The 27,031-nt window shown below is 33.0% G+C and overlaps 1 protein-coding gene across 1 annotated transcript in view; it reads left to right on the forward strand.

Moving 5' to 3' along the window:
* The first annotated feature begins 1,752 nt into the window (after window positions 1-1,752).
* The window catches only part of LOC134269999 (probable serine/threonine-protein kinase pats1), a 70,055-nt gene continuing 44,776 nt past the window's right edge, over window positions 1,753-27,031 (forward strand). The window contains exons 1-3 of the mRNA XM_062752171.1: window positions 1,753-1,774; window positions 2,240-2,698; window positions 3,687-3,917. Of these exons, the coding sequence (XP_062608155.1) occupies window positions 1,753-1,774; window positions 2,240-2,698; window positions 3,687-3,917 (712 nt within the window). The remainder of the gene's footprint in view (window positions 1,775-2,239; window positions 2,699-3,686; window positions 3,918-27,031) is intronic.

Consider the following 27,031-nt stretch of genomic DNA (forward strand, 5'->3'; position numbering starts at 1 on the left):
TTCATAAAATCGCTGATTGCTTAAATCTTTTTCGCAAACCATTTCCTTCTTTTGAAATTTTTAAATGCAGCGTGTAAGTTGATCATTATTTTCTTGGATTATTAAAATGCATAGTCCGCCAAAGTTATGCTGGTGTTGAAGAGTTCCGATTTTGAGGGGCGATAACTCACATTTCTAAAATGGGGAATAAACCTTGTAGACATTTTAAACATCTTCTCAAAAATCACAGGGTTAATATTAACCAAACTTGGTACACAGCATCCTAAAGGGGAGGGGGGGGTGTTAAAATTGTAAAAATGATGGGTCTAGTCTTTCAACAGGGAGAGATAATCAAGATAAGAATATAGGGTGGGATCAAGTACAAATCTTCTTTTTGCATGTAAAAACCACTGGACCAGAAAAGCTGAAACTTATGTGGAAGATTCCTGGGATAGTGTAGATTTTACATTCTCCAAATTATGTTCCTAGGAGGGGGGGGAGTAGGGGGGGGTAAGACGGGTCAAAATAGGTATTACAAAGAGGAAATCATGTAAAGAATAGTATGGCCATAGTTACTCAGGTGAGCCATGTGGCCCATGGGCTCTTTTGTTTTACTTGTCAGGGAATTTTTGGCAGTTGATAGCCCCCCCCCCCCAAGCTGAAAATGTATGACTGCCCTCCCCTCTTTCAACTTGAATGGCTTCAAACAGTAGTACATGTACATTACAAAAATATTTAACTTATTTATGCAAACAAATGATTCTTGTTTTCCTGGCCCCATGGCTTCTTTAAATCACTTAAGATATGTCTTGGGAGAAGCTCGCGGTCGTCTTAAAACATGGACTAAGAAAACATGTATGAAGTAAAAGGTCCCCTAATACAGGACAGATTTAATGGTCTAGCTTAAGACTAAGGTGTGACGTAAGTTCGTCTGAGTGATGCCTTAGTCCTTATATAGCTTCATAATCTTGCATGTAGGTCTTGTGAAAATTTTTGTCAATATCAACGTGAATATTTACCTGTATGTATGTATGTATGTGACCCCATGTTTGCATTTAATTTGCATTACAAGCTGAGGAAATGTGGTCTAGGGGTATGACGCTCGCTTAACATGTGAGAGGTAACAGGTCAAATTCCGGAAGATCCTAGCTTTTTTTACATTATTTTTTTATTTACTAATTGAAAGTTATCACCATGTGAAATAAAAAAAAGAAATTATGACGTCTGCTTGTATAAACTCATAAAATCATCATTACACTGTGATAAATATTCTTTATCTAAAAAATCCTACTGAACATATGATAGATAATAAGCAATTAAATCTTTATATCAAAATTGGCATTTTTTAAATATAAAAATTGATTAAATATACATGTATAAAGATAAATCCACATTTTTTGGGGGGGGCGTGGGGGGCGTCGTTCCCCTTCCCCTCCGTACTGGTTATGCTTTTCCTTTTTTCCCGAAGCGGTGGACTCATATACATTGTGCAGTTTATATTTAATATAATTGAAATCTCTTTTTATAATTAAGTTATTATATTACGAATATACACCCCTCCCTGTACATGTAATTATAAAGAAGGAGACTCTAATTCTTTTATTGGACCTGTCCTATCTATTATATTTCGGATGATATTTCTGTAAATCATGTGGGATTGATGCGTTTATCTAAATATAACCTAAATATGTACAAGACTCTAAGAAATATTTTGAGAATAAAGGGAAAGGCAGAAATACCAATATAATTTTTTTGTTCTCTTTTTGATTTACAATGCAACTAAAATTACGACGAGGTAATATACATGTAAATGAAGGTGTCAAATATGCAATCTTAATTTTGCTCATTTTAAAAAAGTATCCTTAATTAACTTTATGTAAATTTGAATTTGAATTTTCCACATATCTTTCTTCAGTTATTCTAAATCTTCGAATACAAATCGGGAAAATATTCTTGAACAAGTTCTAAACAGTATCAAGAATGGTGCTGGTCGTTACATGTGTTTTGATTGTTAAAACACTTCTCAATTAATCTGGTAATCAGATTTTAATCTATATACACATGTAGGTCGATTTCACTTTTTGAAACATTACTATCAAACTAGTCACAAAAGCTGAATTGAGTTAGATGAAAAGAAAAAAAAATGGCGAAAAATGAATTTAAAAAATCACCTAAATTATGGAGATCCTTTAAACTATAATATATATGCATCATTATTTATTGACAGTGTTACTCATTATATGTTCACTAAACGTTGTAGATAAGTTCTCCAAACTGACTGATGACGAGGTGTGCGTGTTATTTTGTTTTCTGTGTTCTGACTCCGGTCCTCCTGACTTCGCTGACACAGAGTGGCTGGACTTGCTAAATGTGATGCGACAGAGAACTAATCCTGTAACACGTGAGGAAGCACAGCAGACTCTGGACAGACTGAAGTCACGTGATTACCTTTGGGAAGATCAGGATAAGATAACGGAGGACACAAAGGATGAGACAATGTATAAGATAACATCAATATTCTGTCAAATACCATTTATTTACAGTAGTTATGACACAGTCAGTGTGTACCTGAGATCAGAGAGATACAACAGAGAACCTGGAGAGAAGTGTGTCACTAGTCCTGACTGGAATGATGTACTGATACTCCGTCTACAGATGAGCATACTGACTCACGTCACCATGAAGGACACGAAGATATATGATAAAATACACTGGATATGTAAGTCAGAGCAAAATAATTGTAAAATTGTTATAATTTTCTTCCAGAATTTTCTTAAAATAATTGGATTGCATTTTTAAAAAGTTTAAAAGTTATCAGTAGAAACATTTATACATTGAAATAGCTTTCTTTTTTGTAGTTGCTTTGTAGTAGCTTCATCGACTACAATTAAATGCTACTAGATTAATATATTACAAGTTAAATTGATGCAAAGCATCAAATCGGCTGCAAACAAAATTTAGCAGTAAAAAAATTCCTTCACATGCAAGGAAAGCACGTCAAGATATAAAGGAGAAATGGTTGAATCTTTTTTTTTTCAGCTTATCTTCAAGGCAAAGTAATTTTTTTTTAAATTAATAAATAGATAATTGTAAATCGACGTAAAAAAATAAGTCAATGATGAATAATGAGAATTTATTGAAAATGATGATGTAGGCCTCTCAAGATAAACCACGTGCTGATACAGAATCTTTGTCACGTTATGCAGAGTAAGCTCTGCTGCAACCGCGGTGCAAAATGGAGGGAAAAATCTTGGAGCTTTAGAGCATACATTGAATATTCACCATGCACTTTTAATTTTTCCGGAAAATCATGGCAAGTTAAAAAGTATCTATTGTACACTCTTTTTATATAACCATAAATTATCAATTATCTGACGAGAAATGATAATGAAATTGAAATATAATAACAACAATTAATGCTAATATTAAAGCAAGTTTTTTTTTAAATATTTAACTCATGATTTTTACTTTTTATCAATCAAGAATTATGACTATTATTGAAAAATAACGTCTCCTTTCCCCATGTGCACTTTCTAACACAACCACAAATAGATCGGCCGCTGCTGCGGCCGATGATAATAGAAGTAACTGATCGAATATGTTTAATAAATCTATAATTTGAATGTATCTCTACCTATACACATGTATATATACATAATGGTATTACAGTGTAAATGTTTATTATAAACAGTATATTTTTTCTACAGTAAATATCCCAGAAAATGAAATCAAGAGCAGTAAAGATGAACGAGAAAAAATTCTAACGGAACTAAAAAGAGAAGGGGAGGCTGTACATTACAGAGGAAGATCACAGGACTGTGTAGATCACGTGACGTGGCTCTGGAGATACTGGAGACCTGACATCGTGAGGTCCTGTATAGGTCTGCATCCACACAACGACATTTACATCATCGACAACAAAGCTTACAGAAAACCAAGTAAGAAAGTTTGATTTTCTAGAAAAAAATAAAATTAGTTCTTTAGTTTATTTATGTGAATTTAGACCAATAAACTTATATTAGCTCAGTTGATTGTATTTGTTACCCACGATCTTGTATAGAAAAGTGATTAATCTGTTCAGTAATCTAAATAAATATTACTGATTACCTAAATCTACCTGTAACTTTGTGTAGACATAAATTTAAAAATGAAGGGTGTCATTTTTTTCTACTTAAATAAAGGAGAGGATTTGGGTTTTAGGAGATTGAAGTTCTTTCATGATCATTTTTTTATCTTTCAAACAGTACGACTTACCATTCTTCAACTTTAACTAAACTGCAACATACATGTGTGTTGAAAGTGTATGTGTGTTTGTTTATGTGACATTTACTATATGATTTCTATGTGAAAAACACTGTACGCCCCCAATGTATCCCTTGTTACGTCCCAATGTAATCTTTTTATTAGCCTTTTTTTATTGTATTATACAAATCTTTATAAAATCTTCTTCGATTTCGCTTTAAAGTAACCACTGGACGTCAGGAAATATAAAACCGCAAAACTCATGTGGAATCATCCCCAGGTTAGTGTAGTCTGTCAATTTTGTAAACAATATTTCAAAATGCTACTCCTCCTACAGTTTTGGGATTTCAATATTGTGGCACACAAATGGCTGATACATAATTCTGTTTTGGTATTTGATTTCGATGAATGGTGTTGCCAATATATCTGTGAAATTCTTTCAAAATCTTCTTCCTACAGTTTTGATCTGATTTCAATATAACTTGGCACACAAGGAAAGATGAAATTTCTGTTTATCTGTTTTTGATTTCGATGAACGGTGTTGTGGTTATTAAAAATAGTTTGTTGAAATTATCAAAATACTACTCCTCCTACAGTTTTGGGATTCCAATATAACTTGGCACACAAGTAATACACTAAGAACATAAAAGTTTTACATGAGCTTTATCTGTTTATTGCTGGAAAACTTTTAAATTCCAGCTTTTCAAGTACTTTAAAGCCATGCTTAGTAATATTCTGGTTTTCTAGTTTGTGTAGCGTTTTAAATATCCGGTAACGATTTTGCTTCAATCATGACCTACAAAAACTGATTGTTCTACAGTCTAAGGATAAATTAATTATAAAGATAAGGCTGGAAAACTTTTCAGTTCTGTATATTTCTGATGTATGCTTTATTCGTTCCGATAGCCAATTGCTCAGGTGACGTCTCGCGACTATTGTGGCGGCCATGTGAAGCTAATAGTAATCTTCGGAAGAAAAAATCTTACGATTTGACTTAGACATTTATAAATTTTACTGATCAAACATTATAAAATTTACTTTGAACAATAATTATTGTTTAAGACGCACCCCCCCCCTTTCAAACTACTTAGCCACGAACTAATACAAAATTATAAAATTATCTTATGAATAGCATACACTTATCCAATGGTTGTTAGTGGGATAGCTCTTTTATCAAAATGGCCGAGGACTTGCCTTATACAAGTTTTATATATAATATATAGGAAAAATCTTATAAAATCTACTGGGCCAACAAAATTTTGCCTAAACTCATGTAAAAATTATCCTCAGGAAGTGTTGATTCAAGTCACTTTCATTTTCATTGTCTCCAATTTACAGACAAGACTAGTGTGTTTTATTTTTTAGTAAAATAAGATCAAATTTTACAATAGGAATATATGGGTGAAAAATGTTTTAAAAAACTTTGTTCTACAAATATAACAAACATTAACAGTATTACAGGAAAAGTTGAATATATCTGGAAATATCATCCTCAGGTAGTGAAAATAATGCGAAGACAAATAATTTTTTACAGCTTAATCTTTTTCTTAAATATTATTGAGTAAAAATAATGCAAGTTTACAAAGTTTTACATTTTTTTTGAATGGAATATATAGTGAAACATCTTTCATAAAAAATCTTCTTCTAACAAAGTGCATCTATTTATATTAATTCATGCAAAACAATGATTATATATTGTTGACTAAAATATTTCTACTCTCTTTAGGGTATTAAAGTCGAATATTTAGATTTTAATTCATTTGTATACAATAAAATCTTGGATAGGTAAATTTCAGTATTTTACATTTCGGGGTATATACTCCGATAGGTAATAGCGGAAAAGTGAACATGCTGACATATGATTTTTCTTGTGTCTATCCATTGCTGGGATATATGTCTATCTTTTAAAAGCAGATTTATTAAGAGTTTTACATTTAGAAATACATGTATATAGGAAAAATTTTGTAAAATTAAACTTGTTTCAATATTAATCCAAATTAAAAATTATTCTCTTTAACAGGATTTTCATTTGCTTTTATTTTTCTATTGTATGTAAGTGTACATGTATTCCGCATTATTTATTGTGAAAGGTGGTGAACATGTTTCAGGTCGTATAAATTTGCTATCTGATACCTCTGACAAGTTTTATAATAGAAATATAAAGGCGATATACCTTTTTCCTTCCCTCGTTTTAAAAGTGTCACCTTTATCCTTCCATGGACCTGTTGAATGCAAGTAGATTTGATCATATGGAGAAATGACGTGCAGTTTATTCATGAGGTTGCTCCCACGTGATTTACTTCTCATTAATATTTACAAGATCCTGCAAAAACTCAAATTATACCATTTCTTTAATTTTTTAATATAAAAAACATGCAAGACTTTTTTTTATTTAAATTCCTTTAAGCACTCGACATATCTAAATGGGTAGAATTAAGCGTTAGCTTCAGTTGGCATTTAATGATACTGTATGTTTCAATAATTAGTAGGTCAGGCAAATGCAAAGAATTGTCGTTTTTAATTTTAAAAGGCTGTCGTAACTCTTCATACAATTTTATAACAGCAATATTTTCTAAAAAAATAGACCTTCGTTTGCACCTATAAATTGGAAGAACTTTTCATGCAATAAACACTTACATTTAATCACCAAAAATTTAAATGTCAGTTCTCTTTTCTTCAATAAAACAATGTACTCTCGCTTCGAATTTTCAAATCAAAAAGGCGGTCGCAACTTTCACATTGGCATCAACATTATTGTTATTTGTATAGGATATAAAAAAAAACTTGAACTTTTCCGAAATATTAGAATATAAAAATTAGCAATTTTTTTAGTTCTCTATATAATCCTTTAACAGGATTTAACCCCAATATGGCTTATTTTTCAGAATTAACACCGTTTCTCCATATGTTGCTGTTATGCCTCAAAACAATCGTTTCATTTTTTAGTGCAAAATAATAGATCAACTTGGTGAAAATATTTCAGGTCCTATAAATTTGCTATCTCGTACCGCTGACGGGGTGGCAGGCAAGAGATATCATAATACGTACGAGTTATGTAGCGCTACAAAGGCTCGTATACATTGTAACCTCATTTTAAAAGTTTCACCTTTATCCTTCCATGGACCTATTGAATGCAAGAAGAGTTGATTGTTGTTATGCTTTAAATCATTCGTTTCATTTTTTAGTGCAAAATATATTAGATCAACTTAATATAATCAGGAAGCATTTTGAACTATTAAAAAAAATTCAGTTTCATCATAAAATCATAGGAAAAAAAAATACGGACTTCTGACTAAAATGACTAGAGACGATGAAAATCCAGGTACTGCACATATATAAAAGTTTGAATGGATGTAGGGTATGAAATGAATAGTTCTCGTCTGATCCTTATATATGTCACGAGATCTCATCCAACTGAGGGACGTGAACACGTGTTCTTAAATTAGACTGATTAAAACGATCTCCCTTGTTGCGGAAGTTGCTGGCACGAAAATGATCCCTCGCTGCTCAATGGCCCTCAGTGCCAAGGTCAAATTGAGGCTCTCCGCGGCGAAGGATGGTTTCAATGTAACAGTGTTTCAGTGAAGTATTCGCAGTGAGACGTTTTAATCAACAAACACACATACTCATCATTACAGTACTCTGCACTTTTACAAGCACTATTCATCGTAAATATATAGAGATATATAGAATAAGTCAATATATTTCTATTTTTAGGTAAGTTTTTTTTTCTTTCTGGCTGCCCTCCTCCTTTTCCAAAAGTTTACCTTTATCAGTGGACCGGATGTATGTTTTCATGTGTGTCTCTATGTGTAGGGAGGAGGGGGTTGGGGTCGTGAGAGGGATGCAGAAACATGAATCTATTGACTTGAGTATTGCATGTTTTCATTGACCAATATAACAGCAATGTGCTGTCCAAGAAGTCGATATTTTAATTGCTTGAGCACAAAAATACAAAATTCCTTTAGAAGCTAATTAAAAAAAATATATGACAGTTGATGGAAATATAATTTCGTAGACTTTATAGGAAGGGGGGAGCTCCGGTACAAGTCTCTTAAAATTCAATATATGAAATGTTACAATTACCCCCCCCCCCGTCTTTTCCTGCAGTTTCTGCGAATCCTACTAAACATGATTCTGTATATATGTTCCTCATGCAACATTGCTTAATTACAATGTCGTATTGATATATATTTTTTCCTTTTATTTCATCTCCATTTTTCGTACTCTTCGTCATTCTGCTATATGTAGCTCTAAAAAGAGAGAAGAAAAAGAAAAATAAGGTGAAACAATAGGAGGAATATACTTACGCTCAAATAAAAATATAATTACTAAATTGTTTGCCCTTTCATACTTTTGTCATCAGATGTCCGACAAACAAGAAAATAATGTGGTGTCGCTATTAAAAGAATGAACTCCCTACTCCTGGACTCTAAAGCAGATGCTCAAATCACTGCGTCTCGCGGGCGACGAATGCAAAACGTTATTTCAATTTATATGCATATAAATTGAAATAAACCTATCATATTTTACAGATTTGAATATGGCTATTACTAAGAATAAAACTAACATTTTTTACAGATTTGAACTCGTATTTCGGGATTTTTTAAATATGATAGTGTATTTATGCTCCCCATGCAAGATCGCTTAATTACAATGTCTTATTGATATGTTTTTGGTTCACATTCTTAAACATCTCTTCAATAGAAATGAATACATACGTGTACATACAGTGTAAAGAAAAAGATTGGAGTGCATGCCATGTAGTTAGACTGAATGTTAACAATTTATTTATTTTATTTTATAGATTAATTTGTTTGGTGATTCATAATTTATTTATTTTTTTGTCATTTCAGATAAAATCCATAGATATGAGCCGAAAGTCAGATGTCAACTTTATTGTTTACTTATATCTGATAAATATCGGATTGTTTTCATTGAACAATCACACCGAATCACAAAGGACAAAATCAGACAAAGGTATTTCCCTGATATTATTGATGACGGCTCGGTAGATCTTCCTGAGGAAATCACAGAAACACGTGACGGTGTGATAACCTTTATATCAGACGACATCCGACATGACGTCATGTACGCCTTTGTTACGGAGTGTCTGGTGGAGGTCAGTGATCTGGAGTTTTTCTTGACCACGGCGTCACGGCGTCAAGTATCAGAATACTGCCGGTCCTGGCGGTATGAGAGGAGAGAGGGAGAGAGATGTCTGTATATAACGGACAGAACGGAGAAGACGTACGACCTCTTCATAGACAAACTACAGCTGGACATCATCACACACTGTACCGTATCTGACAGGAGGATTCATAACAAGATCAGCGAACGTTGTGAGTTCCATTTTACCTCTGTATTTAACAAAACGGAATCTATTTATTTCCACTTTTTTTTTCGAGTTAAAAAAAATATTAACATGTTTTGGTGCTTTACCCTAATATTTTGTGAACTTTTGTACTTTAAGAACTTTCCTCATTATTAATTTTGCAAAAGTAGTTCCTTTAATAGTTTAAATATAATGGAAGGAAACTATGAGTACATACCATGTAAATACATAAAATACTTAATATCTGGAACAGTATTTATCAAGTGAGTATTTAAATATTATTATGAACTATTCTGTTACACTAATTACAAATGTCAATATCTATTTATTTCGTAATAAGTTCTAATCCCTTTTTTGAGTGCATGTATCAAAGAGAGATATCCTAGCAAGAAATAAATATGTCCATGAATTTTTTTTTTTGTCAAATATGATTTGCTCAGTTTCACGGAAATTTAAAAAAAGTTTCTTATACGTCTTGAAAGTACGCATATAAATATACAATGTTCCTAAGACAAGTGTGTAGTTAACCTTATAAAACACAAATTTAATGCCACTAGAGATCAGATGTAGGATATGGGCTAGGGAGGGTGGGGGTTACATTATACCGTGAAGAGTCATGTCATCAGGTCTTAGTCACTAACTTTAGCATGTTTTTGTTGATGAATTTCATACATTTTTCAAATAATTCAACATCACAACATATAGATCAAACTCATACTGTCTAGATCATTGTAATTCTGATCCGATCTTGAACGAATGTAAAAGAGTGTGTCAGCTTGCCAGCGCTGTACGTGTGTACATTTTATAAAATAAAGTTATTGTATATAATATTATATTTTAAGATCTGAGTTGAAAGTGAGAGAATATCAAATATAATCAATTAAAAAGGTAACCCTCAAAGTTTAAAAAAAATGTATTGAAAATTTTTTTTCAATTTATTCAAGAAAGGATTATAGAATAAATAAGTACATAGTTTTATATGTAAAAAATTGCAATTACAAATGTATTGTAGAATTTTAACAAAATTCAAAACCTAAAAGGCATGTAGAAAGCATTGTTTGGTGGTTGGGGTACTCAGGGTTCTCCATCATTTGAGATTTTACTGTGTTGCAGAGTTTACGCGAAGCACTTATATTTCGCGGTATTTTGGCGAACAAATTCGCAACTGAATCACAATTCATTATAATTACAGAAGATAACAAGCACACACTTATTTTAAAATCACTAATTCGATACACAAATGGTATGGTCGTACATACTGATTATAGGGAAAATACGTTCTGAAAATCAGAGGAAATTCTCACCGATAGTCGAACTACTTAACATTTTTGAAAGTAGATTTGCCGTATTTATTTATCAGGTTTCTTGATCGAGTTACTGCATTACAAAAAAGGAACTTCAGAACAGTAAAATATTTTAAAGAGTTCCTTGAACATGCTGAAATTTCAAAATTTTTGGTAATTTATTTACATCAATTAAATGACTTCTATACGATGTAATGTTTGATTTACAGTGCTTATATAAATCTAGAGCCGTGGCTCTATAGGAAAGACATATTTATATATTTTTTTCATAAATAAAACAATGTATTTTATTGCAACTACCAATGAACCGGTACATTGACTTGTGAAAACAATTTATTTGTCTTTGTTCCGTCATGCGTAAAGTCCGGCGAGGGTGTAGGAGATAATTGATCGATTACTCAAGGTGAATCCCTAGTAATTAAGTGTTATAACTTTTTGAATTGAAAGACGTAGAACTGTTTGATTAAACTTTCAGTAAGGGAGAATCTATGTGTTAAGATTTTCCAATTATCACAACTCTTACTGTGTCGGAAAATTTTTTTACTGTGTCGCATGCATGAAATTTGAATTGTTACTGTGTCGGAGAAAATTTTACTGTGTCGGGGGCAACACAGTAAAACAGCTCATTGAGAACCTTGGGTACTATTTACTGCCAAAAAATTCCTGAAATCAGATTTCAGAGTTCATCAGACAAAAATCATATTACATGTTTAGCTACCTTTTCCATAGTTTTCTATATTTCATCAAAATTATTGATTGGGATACCCCACCCAATCCCATTACCCCCAACACCGGCCCTGTGACCAGATATCCTATATCTATGCTGAACGGAATAAATGAAGCAGTAATGCTTAAACTTACTCTACCTTGAAAAAGAGAACCTATTCTGAGGAGTTTTATGTCTTTTATGCCACATTTTGTCATTTAAACTAAATGGAAAATGCTTTTTTGTTCTGATTTATTTCTTTATTATCAAACCCCCCTCTTTCCAAGCGGGAGGGTATACAGTAATCGGGATGTGTGTCCGTCTGTCTATCCATCTCTTACGCTTAGGGGTAGCCATCTTTTATTCGCAACTCCGCTTATACCACTGAATTAAATCTAATGAGACTCTGAACTTTCAGATCATTTTTATTACATAATGTCACATAGCATCTCCTTTATATTTTTTTTTTTGATCTGAAAAAAATATTTTTCGTTTCCTGTAGCAAACCATGATGGATGCTGCCATTATATTCTTATTAATGATGTGAGGTGCGGTGGCTTCTCAAAAACATGGGACACATGTACAGCACCCTATTCCTCTTTACACGTTACCGTAAAAAAATATACAAATTTTAAGGTTCCAATAGCAAAACATGGTCATGATATTGTAATCATAAGGGAGGCGGCAGTAACATTTAGTGACTCTGAGCTCATTGCTCATCGTACCTCTAGTTTGATATTGTTAATTATTTTATGATACAGTGGGAGTCCCTCATGAAATACTGCGGTGGGACCAGGAGGCCAGAGAGCGGTATGTGGAGTACGCTAAGAGAGGAACACAGACGGTCCACCACGCCCGGGGGATGATTGTAGGATGTGCTGGGGCGGGCAAAACCACGCTACTTAAACGTCTTCTTGGTTGTACTGAAAAAGAGATTAAGGAAGTAAAATCTACTGAGGGATTGGAGGTGCATGAGGAAATATTTCATATATGTGATCAAACAGAATCACTAACAGGTGAAAATAATATGACAATTTTGTTTAATATGTAAAAATATTTGAAGAGATATATAGTTACACATATACACACATATACACACTCATTGCATTGTTTGTGTATCTAACATAACTTATCACAGTCTGCGCATACAATTATATACTGACAAATTTTATCAAGAAAGGCAGTTAATTTGTTATTTTTGTTTCAAAAATTTCTTTTCAGCTGCTGATCTTCTCTTTCTTTAAAAAACATATCATTTTGTTCAGGCAATGCTTGTAGGAATTTTAAAATTGAATAACTTTCTTCGTTTTTTTTTATTTTTAAATTTCAAATTTAAATTGTCAATTTATTTTCCGGCTAACAACCACCAACCCTTCCCCCAGTCTGCATCTTCCCAAAAAATGACGGTTTGCTTCCTTGTGAAATCTCAGATTTGATGCATAAAGCATGCAACTGTGAAGTATAATCTGGTAGAAAATAACTGAAATTTAGAGAAAACTCAATCTGGTATCCATGCAATTCCCCCCACCCCTCCCCAACCCCCCAAGATGACATAGATCTTGATTTTCGTTAAAAATTTCACCTAAAGATAATCTCCACCTTAATTTTTGTTAAAAAGATACAACATGTAAGTGTTGCAATGGATCTTTATTTGTTTACCAAAAATTTTACTTTATAAAGTTATACCGGTTACATGTACCTTTGCTTACTACACTGAAGGTATTGCTATATTGTTTAACAAGTGGGCGTAAAATTCGGGCGAACACGGGGGAAGTGGCCCTACAATGATTTTGCTGATAAATAGAACACTTTAGAAAACATAGCTACTATATCCATGTGCCCTCTGAACAAAAACATCTTTGATGTCGTTTTTGGATTCTCATTTTAAATAGTTAATAGTTCCTACACCAATGAAATGGATGGTTGTTAAGATCTATGGTCGATATAATGACCTTGTCAGCAAATACAATTTATCATTGAGTCAAATGCTTATTGACGTTTTTCATACCAATTGTCAGTCGATTATTTATAGACTCAATTGACGACGGATTTTCCCGTTATTTCCTGATCATGACAAGGAACACAGGGCGGATATGACCGGTGGGCATGGGATGCTCACTCCTCCATGGCACCTGAGTCAACCTCTGATTTTCGGGGGTCTGTGTTTGCTCTGCTCTTATTTTGTATTGTTTTATTGACTTTAACTTTAAATTGAATACTGTTTGTTATCTCCATATCCTTCCTTGTGCCACCCCCCCCCCTCCCACACAAATCGTTATCTACGGGCCTGTGACGTTCCTCTTTACAATTTCTATCAAGTATGGAGACATTATCATCAACAATCTATGGTCGTTGCCATTTTATCTCATTTATACATAACTCATATTGTCAAAATATTTCTTACTGCGAGTCTACCGTTGTGTTGTATTTAATCTCATGTTGTAAATGATGAAAGGAAAACAAAATACGTTAATGTCAATTTGGTACACCGAAAACGTCAAATATCACATAATAAAACATTTTTCTGTTATCATCTTTTTGTCAACAATTTTTAGTGACTGCAGAACTAGAAAGTGCAACATCATTTATTGAAAATACCTCTTTTAAAAAAAATTGTGCATGAATATATATTTCGTTTTTTGGGAGTTGAACTATGTTCAATCTCCTATGGTAATCACGTATTTAACATGCGCAGTAATTTGTGTTGATTATATAGAGCCGAAAGCGAGGCTACTGTGTCAGCTGATTTACTCCGATCATATTCAACAGAAAACATGCATATACATCCGCCACAAATAGTTCATGTCATTTTCTCTTGAATTGGTCTAATTTTCATAATTTGAAATGTTAGTAAATGTAATAATGATAAAGCAATCTTATTTTGAATATTAGATTTCGTTCAAAGTAAGACAAAATTATAAAGAACCTCAAAAGTTTTTCGTAATGGAACTCATTTTTTTTGTGTGGCGTCATACACTGAAAAAGATACGATCGACAACTCTACATACTAACGGCAAGCGGTAAATCTAGTCGTCCCGACGCCCGACGGTTCCGGATTTTTAGCAATTTCTTTTTTACCGGTGCACAGAATTTATTCAAACTTTTCATGAACATTTTCTTGGTTTAAATGAATTCATTAATGCATAAAAACTTTAGGAAACATGCGTATTTATTACTAAATCAGCAGTATCACCTGCCAAAAGCGGTAAATCTAGTACTCTGTTATAAATGTTAAAACCAAAAATCGGACACTGATGTTTTCGTAAAATCATTTCGTAAAAACAACAAAATGAAGGTGTTTTTTTTTAATAAAAGAAAAACCTCATTTACATACCAGATAACTCGTACGCACACAAACTCTCACATATACCACTGGTTTTATGTTTGGTCATTAAATATTTGTTTTAAACTTGGTATTGCTTTTTTTCTTCACAATATTAAATAAGATTAAGTTCTGACGTACTCCATGTATAATGTTCGTGTAATTGAAATACATGTACATTTATATTCACAGAGAAGTTTTATTTAACAAACCTGTTAGCTCTTAAAGGATTCTGTGTTAAAATCCACATTTTATCAACATTGATATTATTCCTGCGAAACTGAAATTCTCATAACACATGGGTAAAGGTGCCAAGGAAAAATATCTTACAAATTTGAAGACTGTAAGCAGTGAATTATATAAATGATCAACCGCCTCTAATATGAATGTAATGACAGTGTCCATGTTTTGCAAAGGGAAACCCAAAATATGTGTACGATTCAAAAGTAATAGAAGGTGCACAAAGGCAATATGTTCAAAAAAGATTCTATGAAAATTTCGTTCAGTGGTGTAAGAGGAGTTGCGGATAAGAGATGGGTATACCTAAGGCGTTACAAACAGATAGACGGAAATCCAGATTAATAAATACCCTCCCGCTTTTCAAGCAAGGGGTATACAAAAGGACTAATGTAGGCAGGCAACATATGGCCCCTGCATTTTTTTGCGTTTCAATGTCTCTGAATGTCTTTCTCAAGATTTTTGCAACTCAAAAAATCTGAAACAGTTTTCTGTACATGTATTTGAAAAAATAATATTGTTCACTCACTTAACCTCCCGATCAAAGATTTTATTTCACACCACGTTCAACTCCCATGAGTGCTTTCAGTACTTTGATTTTTCTTTAAAATCTAACAGAGGCCTTTGAGTTAAAAGAATAGTATATACAAGAATTTTATCACATGTTGATTTTGATTTTTAAATATTTAATTGTTTAACACAAAAGGGTCATAAACAATTTCTTACAACTTACGGGTTCTTCCCTTGGAAAGACATGTTTATTTCCATAAAATCATGTCCATTAATTGTGAAACTTTATTCATATGTTACTTCCCATTTATGCATGCCTATTATACAACATGTCGGGTTTGTCGTTGATATACATGTATGTGGCATAGTGAGACCATTCATATCTCAAGATACAGAATCGGTATATTTACACTAATTATGTGATGACACAAGTGTAACACTTAACTTAGGTAAAAGAAAGCCCAATATTTTCATTCTGAAACTTATAGTATGATATGAAATTGTTCATGAAAATAATTAAGCAATTAATGTTATAATACCTAAGATTAGGAAAGTTTTAAATAAAACAATAAAATTATTATCCTTTGTTATGCTCCTATGACGATTAAAGTATCTTTCGTCTTCCTCTATTGTACAAATTCGGAAAAAATGGATATACCATTATCATTAGATATACTACCTTGAATCCATCAGGAAGAATCCGAGGTAGAGATATTTTTGAGAAGAGTGAAGAAAAGAGGAATGAACCTCCAGATAAGACTTTGACATTCTTCGACTTTGGTGAACAATGTGCTTATAACGAACTTTTGTGATTAAATAAAATCAAATTATACTGATAGTAGTTTTCTATATTTTCATTTCTAGTAAGAAATATCAACACAGGGGATAAAAGGGAAGAAAGTTCTGTTAAAAATATAGACTCAAAGACTGTGACATTCTTTGACTTTGGAGGACAGTGTGCGTACTACGCCTGTCATCAGATTTATCTGACCAGGAGAGCCTTTTACATTGTGGTTGTAGACGCCTCTAAAGGTCTTGACCAGGTGGTAGATAACGAGGTGTGTGACCAAACAGATACATTATTTTCTGGATGGACATACAGAGGTATATTCTTACTGTAACATTGCGTTAAAATTTCAATTGGAAGAGAGAAATAATCAAACTTTTTTTTGTAATCATTGGCAACGTTAGGCTGCAAAGATGTAGGAAGCATTTACAACTATTTTTCTCTTTATTTATTTTTTGCAAATGAAAAACGTAGGCTTTTTTCTGTCATATTAACGCATGAGACGCATGTTTCAGAGTATTTCGTATTTTGGTTGAAATCTATCCACACCTACTGTTCATCTGTAACTGGAAGAAATGATGATAGAGTTGAAGTACTAATTGTAGGAACGCATTGGGATGAAACAATATACAAGGTAACTGACACACGTTTACACCTTCTTAGATCTACAATGCATATGAAGTCAGTAGGCTCACTACTTTTAAAACGTATCTTTTTTTCTATTCGTAGAAAATATCATCTAATAAATGATTATTTCTACATGATTAAATGTCGATTCGTTGTCATACTTGTATATAACAATCATTCGGAATTTCGTTACTAGAATAAGGTTAATATATTTGTTATATTGTAGCAGATAAAGATTTACCATTTGACATTTTAACAATTTTACCTTGAACACTATCTCTATCAAATGTTTCATAATTTGTTATTAATTTAATGAGTGGAATGATTATAAGATTTGTCTATTTTGCTACGCTTTATTATCTTATTTAGCCATGAATGATATGACCAGGTAAACAGTGGTTTAAAATACACATTTACTTACTTACTTGTAGTCCATCAGGAGGCTTTGTGACAAACACACACGTCATTTAAAGCAATGGTGTGAATATGATAAAAATGTATAAAAATGGCTAGTCAATGTTTGGAGTTTGTTCTTAGATTTATATATAGTTATATTTTTTTTTATACAGAACAAGGAACATTTCGTAAATTCACTGTACAACGTATTGCCAAACAACTCCCATTTGCCACAATATATACAAGAAGATCGATGTTTTTGTCTTGGCTTTCCACCTACCCAGTCCTTGAAGGATCTTGAGAGATGTATTGTAAATATCACTCTAAAATCAAAATGGAGCGAAAAAATACCACACGAATGGGTTTTCCTAAACGACAAAATCAATGATAAGAATTCCAATCATTCTATGACTTCGCTGAAAGAGCTGAGAGATAAAATGCCTGTTGATGTTACTGTTAAAGAAGTAAATACTGTTGACATGTTGCGATACTATCATGATGCTGGGAAATGCCTTTTCTTCAACGAGAGGGGTCTCCGGGATTCAATAGTTACAGATGTCCAATGGTTCATTAACGCATTTAAAACCACTATCACTGACAAGTTACATGTCAAAGGAATAATTGCATCGAAAGAAGAATGGGAGGCATACTACTCGACAGGGAATCTGGAAGATTCTCTTCTTAATGGCATCTGGAAGATGGGGGATGAAAAAATGCAAGCGGCGTCACAAACCACTTTTGTAGATATCAGAGAAAGAGATGATTATGAATCCATAAACGCCAATGAAAGAAATAATAGATCTTATTTGTATCACAAAGCAGCTTTGCTGAAGTACATGATGAGGTTGGGACTTTTGGCTGTCGGAGAGAAATGTCATTATGTTCCATGTATGAACAAAAAAAGTTTTGATATAGTTAAGAAATCCTTTTTCCAGAGATTTAAGGAAAAAACCTCCGTGATGGTTTTCCAGTTTGATTTTCTGCCATTTTTTTTATTTTACCGTCTCGTTGTGGCATTGATGCAAAGAAAAGAGTTAGAAGTCCTCAGAAGTCATGCAACTCAATGTCTGTACAAAAATGCTGCAATGTTTAGCTACAATAATCATTATTTTGTTGTTGCTGTTACAGTAAATTCAATTCAGCTTCAAAGTTTGCACTCTGAATCAGATGGGCGCTTAGAGAAAAAGACAACACTTGAAATAAAGGCAGTCATCGACAGAGTTTTGAAGGATATAACTGATACCTTTCACAAACACCTTTCATACAAAACAGGATTCATGTGCAAAGAAGAGCAGAATCAAATAATTGGAGTAGAAATCGATAAAAACTTTATTGAAAAGGGAAAGTTGAGGACAGGAACCTCAATGGATTGTCCTCTCCATCAAGTCGAAGATCACCACACAATAAACCCTGATTATTTGTTAGGGTTTTGGGAGTAAATTAGCATTCGAATCAAACCAAAGAAATTGGTTCCTTATTTGAGTTTTAATTGGTCAAAAGTTTTCCATATACGAGGGGTTATCAAAAAGTTCATGGACTGAGGCTGTAAAATTAGGACTATGTAGTCTGTGCTTTCAAAATTTATATGGAACATAGATCAACAAAAAATAAAGAAATGTTGAAAATGTTAGCTTGATACATTCATTATTTGCCAAAATATTATAAAATAAAAACGGCATTATATGATCACCCGGCGCTGTCGTCGTTTATTTTCATGACGTCCGACAACGTCAATGTTTATTTCAATGTCCTCTTCTAACTCATGTACTTTTTTGGATGATATTTCCTGGAGCTGAGTAAGAACATCAACCCGTCTTGTTTTTATGACTTTACAATGTCATAAACAGCGGCTTTCAATAAATATAATATGCCAAATGGATTAAAACATTTGGAGAGATCCTTGCTTGATTGTGCCAGTATACTTTGTTTTTGAGAGTTCAATATCTACAACACATGATCAAGGTTATTTTTTGACGCGATTGATTTTTCACACTTTGACTACTAATCGACATTAACTGTGTATCCCTTTTCTCTCTGAATATATTTTGACATTAAAAGACAAGTATTCTGGATACATATTATTTCTCTGTAGCCAGTTTAAACATTTTTTAGGTCTATATCATTTTTTTCAGGGGCAAAACTTGATTGAATGATGGAAAAAGAAACCCCTCCCCCCTTTTGACGTCATTTTCAAGGCCTCCTTTATTAGGACTTTCCATGTAAAATTTACAAAATTTTAGAGAAAATGTGTCCCGACACACCTACCTGAATTAACGGGAATTTTGGATGTCAAATGTTCATATCAAAAGAGTTTTTTCTCAGTTACACATAGGTCGCAAAAACGTCGTGTTCGAGGTTGCGCCGCCTGGACATACCATTGCTTACAAAAACCTCAATAATTTATTAAAAAATTAAATTTATGATTTATGGTTTATTCGTTAGATAGAAAAGATGATGCTTACTATATATTTCAAAATTCATTGATGTACCTTAAGCGATTTTCATTTTATGGCGCTAGTCCACGAACTTTTTGATAACGCATCGTATAGCAGAAGAGAAAATATGCAGTGATAATTATAAATCTAATGAAAAATTGAAAAAGGTGACGTTTAGGATTGATCGACTTCCTTGCCATTTATTTGTCAAGTTGATCGTAGTCTGCATTATTGAACAAAAGCAGGGTCATCCCGTGACATTCTTTTCATTGTATTGCTATATTGCTATGATAAATCGTGTGGGATTAAGTACATAAAACATTTGACTTTTCGAACATCCACGGTACACATCGAACGATACGATTTGTCGACGTACTGCTGATTCAAACTTAAAATGCATGGGCCATTCATTTGGAAATTATATGAATGTTGGCCATGCTAATGGATTCAAAATATTCTTGAACATGCATAAAACTGGTATAATGTGTTTGAGAAACAAACTGTAAAGCCTTTAAAATCAATCCTTCTATCAGATTTATTAGTTAATAAAAACAATCTGACATATGTTTTTACAGTGACTTTATAAAAGGATGACAGTTTAAATGTTTTTCTATTGAACTGAAATCAATGGTTATGATGCATATACGAGGGTGATCAAAAAGTTCGCGAACTACTTCTATATTTACAAAACCACAATTCAGATCAGAATGAAATTTGGCACAAATGTTCTATAAAAGCACATGTAATGGAAGATTTTTTTCACGTGTTTGTGACGTCAGAATGAGAAAATGACGTCATAAGGTAGATCACTAGTGAAAAAAAATGATTGACTCAGTCGTATTCGAGAAACGAAACGGCTATAAAGTTAAACGTATATCTTGGAAATTCCTTTGTAGAAGTTTATAATAATTTGTATACGGTTAATGGAAATGAACGACTTTCCAGAAGTATTGTCAGTAATTGGATCGATTGTTTAAGTAAAGGAATGGAGATGTTTAAAAATTATGTTTGTTCTGTTGCCCAGTGAATGCAAACCGGGAGAGAGGCGTGTTATTTGTAGAGCGATTTGGTAAGAAAGATCGCCAACTTACAGTTAGAAAAATAGATGAATATTTAAACAATAATATATTATCAAATCCCTACAATATCGTTTACTCTAGACTTTAAACATACCAGAAATGATAAAGTCAAGGCACCCATACTTTATCCACATGAAATAAACGACGCTCAAAAGACAGAAGACTTGGGTTTTGATGGTAACCATGCCCATTCGGCAAAAATATATCATTATACACCCATTCTATTTTTGAGATTAGGCCATTTATGACAAATAGACTGTTTTTGTTGGAAAAAATAACCTACATTGTAAGAAATATAAGAGTCTGAAAAAATTTAAAGCTTCTGTGACAGAATGCTAAGGAGCATGTCATGTGACCGCCAATATCACGTGATCTGCGCATGTGCAGAGTGATTGCATTAAAATCGGAGAGGACTACTTTGAAACATTTTCAACACTGAAACCCTATATCATTTCTTTTTTGAAAGTTATTCAATTAATTCGCGAACTTTTTGATCACCTCTGGAATTGTAAAAGTTCCAATGCAAAATCTGCAATAATTTGACTTTATGCACACTCAACTTTAAAACTTTTGTAAAAAAAAGTCATCCCTATTTCAGATCCATTGTTCAATTGTGTTCAACTTGTTCATTGTGTCACATATGCCATCATCGAAATATTTTAAGTTTCATCGAATGTTTAATTTGTACTACTTATCATACTCCTATAGTTTTTTTTTGTTTGGACATATATGTATGCACTTCACTATCAAACCGTATACTTTTGTGCATTTTGTTTCCTTTCAATAAACAACTATATTTTCATTTAATAATCATTAAATGTACTCGATTTAGAGTAAATTATAAGTTTATCCAAATTAAGACGTGACATTAATCTACAAGTGTAAAATACTGTTTAACATTTTTGTTGAACTTCTTCAATAAAAGCAGTATACGAAAGCTGTTTTGCAAAACCCCTGGTATAAATTCTAGGCTAAATAGATAATAAAAAGAAACTAAGCGTGCCATTTCAAAACACATTATATATTTCTAAAAATGAAATGGTAGAAATCACTCTCTTAACTTCCTTCCTTCTCACCTTGACCTGTTCCTGTCGAAATATTTTCCTCTCTTTCTTATTATCCCTTTAGGGATGAAAATAAATGGATTACTAGTATCTCTCGTAAATAGAGCGTTTTAAGTTTTTTTTATGTAACATCCGATCATCAGGTTCATTGCCCCTAAAGGACTTTACAAGAAACACTGACTTCGTTAGATGACGGTTTACTTTGACATTTAAACGTGTATCATGTACGGAGGTACAGAATTAATTATACATAAGTCAATTATACATAAGTGGTCATAGGTATAGTGTTAGAGATACTTACATATGAAGGCCGTGAGTTGAGGATAGGGTGGTTGTCGTTTTCGTCAGGGACAACTTATATGTGCATTGAAATAACCCGTTATTTTCGTGTGGTAAATTGTCCTTGTGTAAATGTAAACCGTCATTTTTAAAAGTCAGTGCTCCTCGGTTAAGTCCAACACCATATCTTTTTTTTATCGGAACCACTGTTCGAGTGTATTTGATAAAGACAACTCATGTTGCACTAGCGTTAATTTAAAATACGCGCATGCTAACTGATTGATCACTAGTTGTCTAACACATCTCGTGTTGTATAGCGTTTATTTAAATATGGCGGGAAAACAGTATATTCTCTGAAAATTTGGTTTGAACAGGACAGACAATTGTTTAATAAACAATTTACAATTATTAAATAAAGAATGAATGATAATTTCTAACAAAATATCTAAGCTGAGGGGCAAGCCAAGCAACTCTAGTGACGTATGTAACTCGTGTTGCTTAATCGAATATACTCTTAATGTTTTCTTATTTAATATCATCTATTTCCTACCTTCATTCACAATGTAAGTTTTAAAAATCAAAGTAAAACCGTAAACGGACAACGTCAGCGATTTTTGCAAAAGTCAATTGCTCTTTGTCCCCCGCGGTGAAATTGAGGTGGACCATACGTTTCATCTGAGTCTGCATCTTCGTCTAGTTGTCCCTCTGTTTTAAAGTCGGCCCCTTTGATTTTCTGCAATTTTTTTCCTAATATTACAATATTTACCTGATTTTCAGTATGTGAGTGAAAATGGATCATAAACAAATCATATTTAGATATCAATCTGATTCAAGGATTTTTTTTACGTAATTACGACACCTTTCCGATTCCGATTGTGCTGATTTGTTACGACTTCATATTGGTAAGTAATACATGAAGTTTGCACTCCGTTCCGCTTCTATGAATTTGACAATATAAAGGAATTTTATTTCTTCCCTTATAATTTGTTTCATCATCTGGTTCATTCTGCACAATCTTAATAACCTAAACGAAATTATCAGTTTAAAAATTTGATTTAAGACATACTGAGTAGCTTTATAGCGAGGATCCATAGATCAGGTGACTTTTGTGGTTTTTTTTTAAATACTGTCTAACCATGTAAAATGTCATAGCTGTTTTGATCATAGCATGCGATACTCTCAGAATGCTGTTTACATTGTGAATAAACTAATTATTATTTTACCTTGATTCTTAACAATTAGAAAGGATCGAACATTGCTTATGGGTTAATGGCGATTGATATTTCAATAATTATTGAGCAATAAAGGTAAGGACCCAGATAGAATGCTAACATTGGGCCAATGTCATCGGTTACATTTCGCCAATGTTGGCAAATGACATTGGCCCAATGTAAGTTTGCTCATCGGCCCAATGTTGGCCCTATATGTTGGGCCAACGTTGGCCTAATGTAGAGTGTTATTTCTGCAGATATTGGAACAAGATCACACTGCTAAGGTGGACCCCTGAATAGGCGGACCTTAGTTTAAGTACCCGTAATAAAAACTGCCGAAACACTCTTTTCTATATTTCAATATACATTTATAAATGCTTATATTTCCAAGGGGAATGAATGTCGCAAAGTTTGGTTTAGAGTGTAGGGTCCTAATAAATTTCATGGACAAGTTTGGCTGATTGATGTCTTTATTTTCCCACCATAATTTAACTAGCCAGGAAAAAGCAGCTTTGACAAAATTAAAAAACAACCGTCATATCGTCATTAAGAAAGCTGACAAAAGTAACACTGTTGCCATCATGGACAGAGAAAAATATGTCACTGAAGCTCTACGTCAACTTAAGTCAAAGCATTATATTGAAGTTGACAAACCCGATCTGTCTTACTTACATAATAGCATTCAAGAAAAAATACTATATATGCATATTAAAGGAACATTGGATAAAGAAACATATCGTTATCTACATGATAATGAGTCGTCCCTTAAATGCGGACACTTATACTTGCTCCCTAAAATACACAAGATCAAAGATAATGTCTTAACTGCCCTCATGAATGGCACTTGCAGCCTCAGACGTTTACCACCTGGGCGACCTATTATTTCACAATGCGATACGCCAACACATAGAATTGGTGCTTACTGTGATTATTTTCTAATTCCGATAGTTAAAAACCAATCGACCTATATAAAGAATACAACTGATTTCATTAATAAAATCGAAACTTTATGCCTTCCATCGCTAATCTTATTGATCACATACGATGTTACAAGTATGTATACTAACATGGAGTTCGATGAATTATTATGCGCTGTTGAAGAAGCGTAAACAAATAACGAAAGAGACCTCTCAGATGTCTCAGATCTCATCTTCTTTGTGAAATGCATACTCGAAAATAATTATTTTGAATTTAATGGAAAATATTACAAACAAATAATCGGGTGTGCAATGGATTCAACTGTTTCCCCAGAAGTATCTGATATAAGAATGTTCCAAATAACCCAATCAATCATGGCAAAGTTTCAAATTGCTAATAAAGTCTTGTTTCATGGCAGATTTAGAGATGATGGTTTCATCATCTTCAATGGTTTAGAGACTGAGATTCTCGAATTCTTTGACCTTGGTAATCATTGTCATCCGCACTCAAAATTCACCTTTGAAATCTCTGTTGATTCAGTGAACTTTTTAGACACAACAGTGTATAAAGGAAAAGAAAATCAAGAATCGAACAAACTTGATATAAAATGTTGCATAAAACCAACAAACAACTTTCAATATCTACACAGGGAAAGTTCTCATAACCCGGCGGTATTCAAAGGTTTTATTAAAGGCGAATGCATAAGACATGTGAGAAATATCAATGACACTGCAGCTCTCAATATTATTCTACAAGACTTTAAGAAACACTTGTCAAAGAGAGGCTACTCTGATACAGAAATAGGTCCTATTATCACAAACATAATCTGAACAGACAGAAATGAGATCCTAAATAAAAGTAACAACCAATTGAAACTCCACAATAAATTGGTTATTGTTACAAAATATAATCCCCGAATCAAAGGATTAAAAAAACGCATCTGAAAAATACTGGAACGAAATGCAAACAGACCCAAGATGCAAAGAATTATTAACATCGGAACCAATTATAGTTTATAGCAAAGACAAAAGCATAGGCGAAATAATTATTAGATCACGTTTACCACAAGATCACACTGCTAAGGTGGACCCCTGAAGAGGCAGACCTTAGGGCAAGTACCCGTAATAAAAACTGCCGAAACACTCTTTACTATATTTCAATATACATTTATGAATGCTTATATTTCCAAGGGAATAGAATGTCGCAAAGTTTGGTTTAGAGTGTAGGGTCCTAATAAATTTCATGGACAAGTTTGGCTGATTGATGTCTTTATTTTCGCACTTAAAATTCACCTTTGAAATCTCTGTTGATTCAGTGAACTTTTTTATCGAACAAACTTGAAATCAAATCTTACATAAAACCAGCAAACAACTTTCAATATCTACACAGGGAAAGTTCTCATAACCCGGCGTTATTCAAAGGTTTTATTAAAGGCGAATGCATAAGACATGTGAGAAATATCAATGACATTGCAGCTCTCAATATTATTCTACAAGACTTTAAGAAACACTTGTCAAAGAGAGGCTACTCTGATACAGAAATAGATCCTATTATCACAAACATAATTGGAACAGACAGAAATGAGATCCTAAATAAAAGTAGCAACCAATTGAAACTCCACAATAAATTGGTTATGGTTACAAAATATAATCCCCGAATCAAAGGATTAAAAAAACGCATCTTAAAACACTGGAACGAAATGCAAACAGACCCAAGATGCAAAGAATTATTTACATCGGAACCAATTATAGCTTATAGCAAAGACAAAAGCATAGGCGAAATAATTATTAGATCACGTTTACCACAAGATCACACTGCTAAGGTGGACCCCTGAAGAGGCAGACCTTAGGGCAAGTACCCGTAATAAAAACTGCCGAAACACTCTTTACTATATTTCAATATACATTTATGAATGCTTATATTTCCAAGGGAATAGAATGTCGCAAAGTTTGGTTTAGAGTGTAGGGTCCTAATAAATTTCATGGACAAGTTTGGCTGATTGATGTCTTTATTTTCACACAGTGTTATTTCTACAGATATTGGCCCAACGTTACGCCAACGCCTTCAATGAATGCGACATTGGGCCAATGTTGGCCCAACGTCATGAAGAACGATGGGCCAATGTTGGCAAAATACGTTGGCCCAATGTCATTTTGCTCATTGGCCCAATGTTGACCCAATATATTGGACCAACACTGGCCCAATGTGTATAAACATTTTATTGTTACAAATCTGTAGATTAACAAATCCGATCGTCTCTACAATCAGAAATAAATCTACCACTAATCCTTCAAGTTAGCTTAACTAAATTTACAAGTAATATCAGACTTGTTAACTTCCTACAATTAATAAAAAAAAAAAAAAATTATCAATGATAAATTTATTGTTCTATTCAAGGCAAGTAAATTTAAGTATAGAATAAAAAAAAAATGATACAATTAAAACAATAAAAAAAAGTTGCCCCTTATTTAGATTGAAATTTGTATATAGTAGAATAAATTTCCAAAGTTTTCCACTCATTTTACTTATATACACTTTTTATTAACAGTTTATAACCAATCATTGCCCTCCATTGTATTTTTGAATTTTCTTCTTTCTTT

The sequence above is a fragment of the Saccostrea cucullata genome, unplaced genomic scaffold, assembly GCF_032062105.1.
Source record: "Saccostrea cucullata isolate Sc308-1 unplaced genomic scaffold, CSIRO_AGI_Scuc_v1 ctg2579, whole genome shotgun sequence".
Classification (NCBI taxonomy): Eukaryota; Metazoa; Mollusca; class Bivalvia; order Ostreida; family Ostreidae; genus Saccostrea; species Saccostrea cuccullata.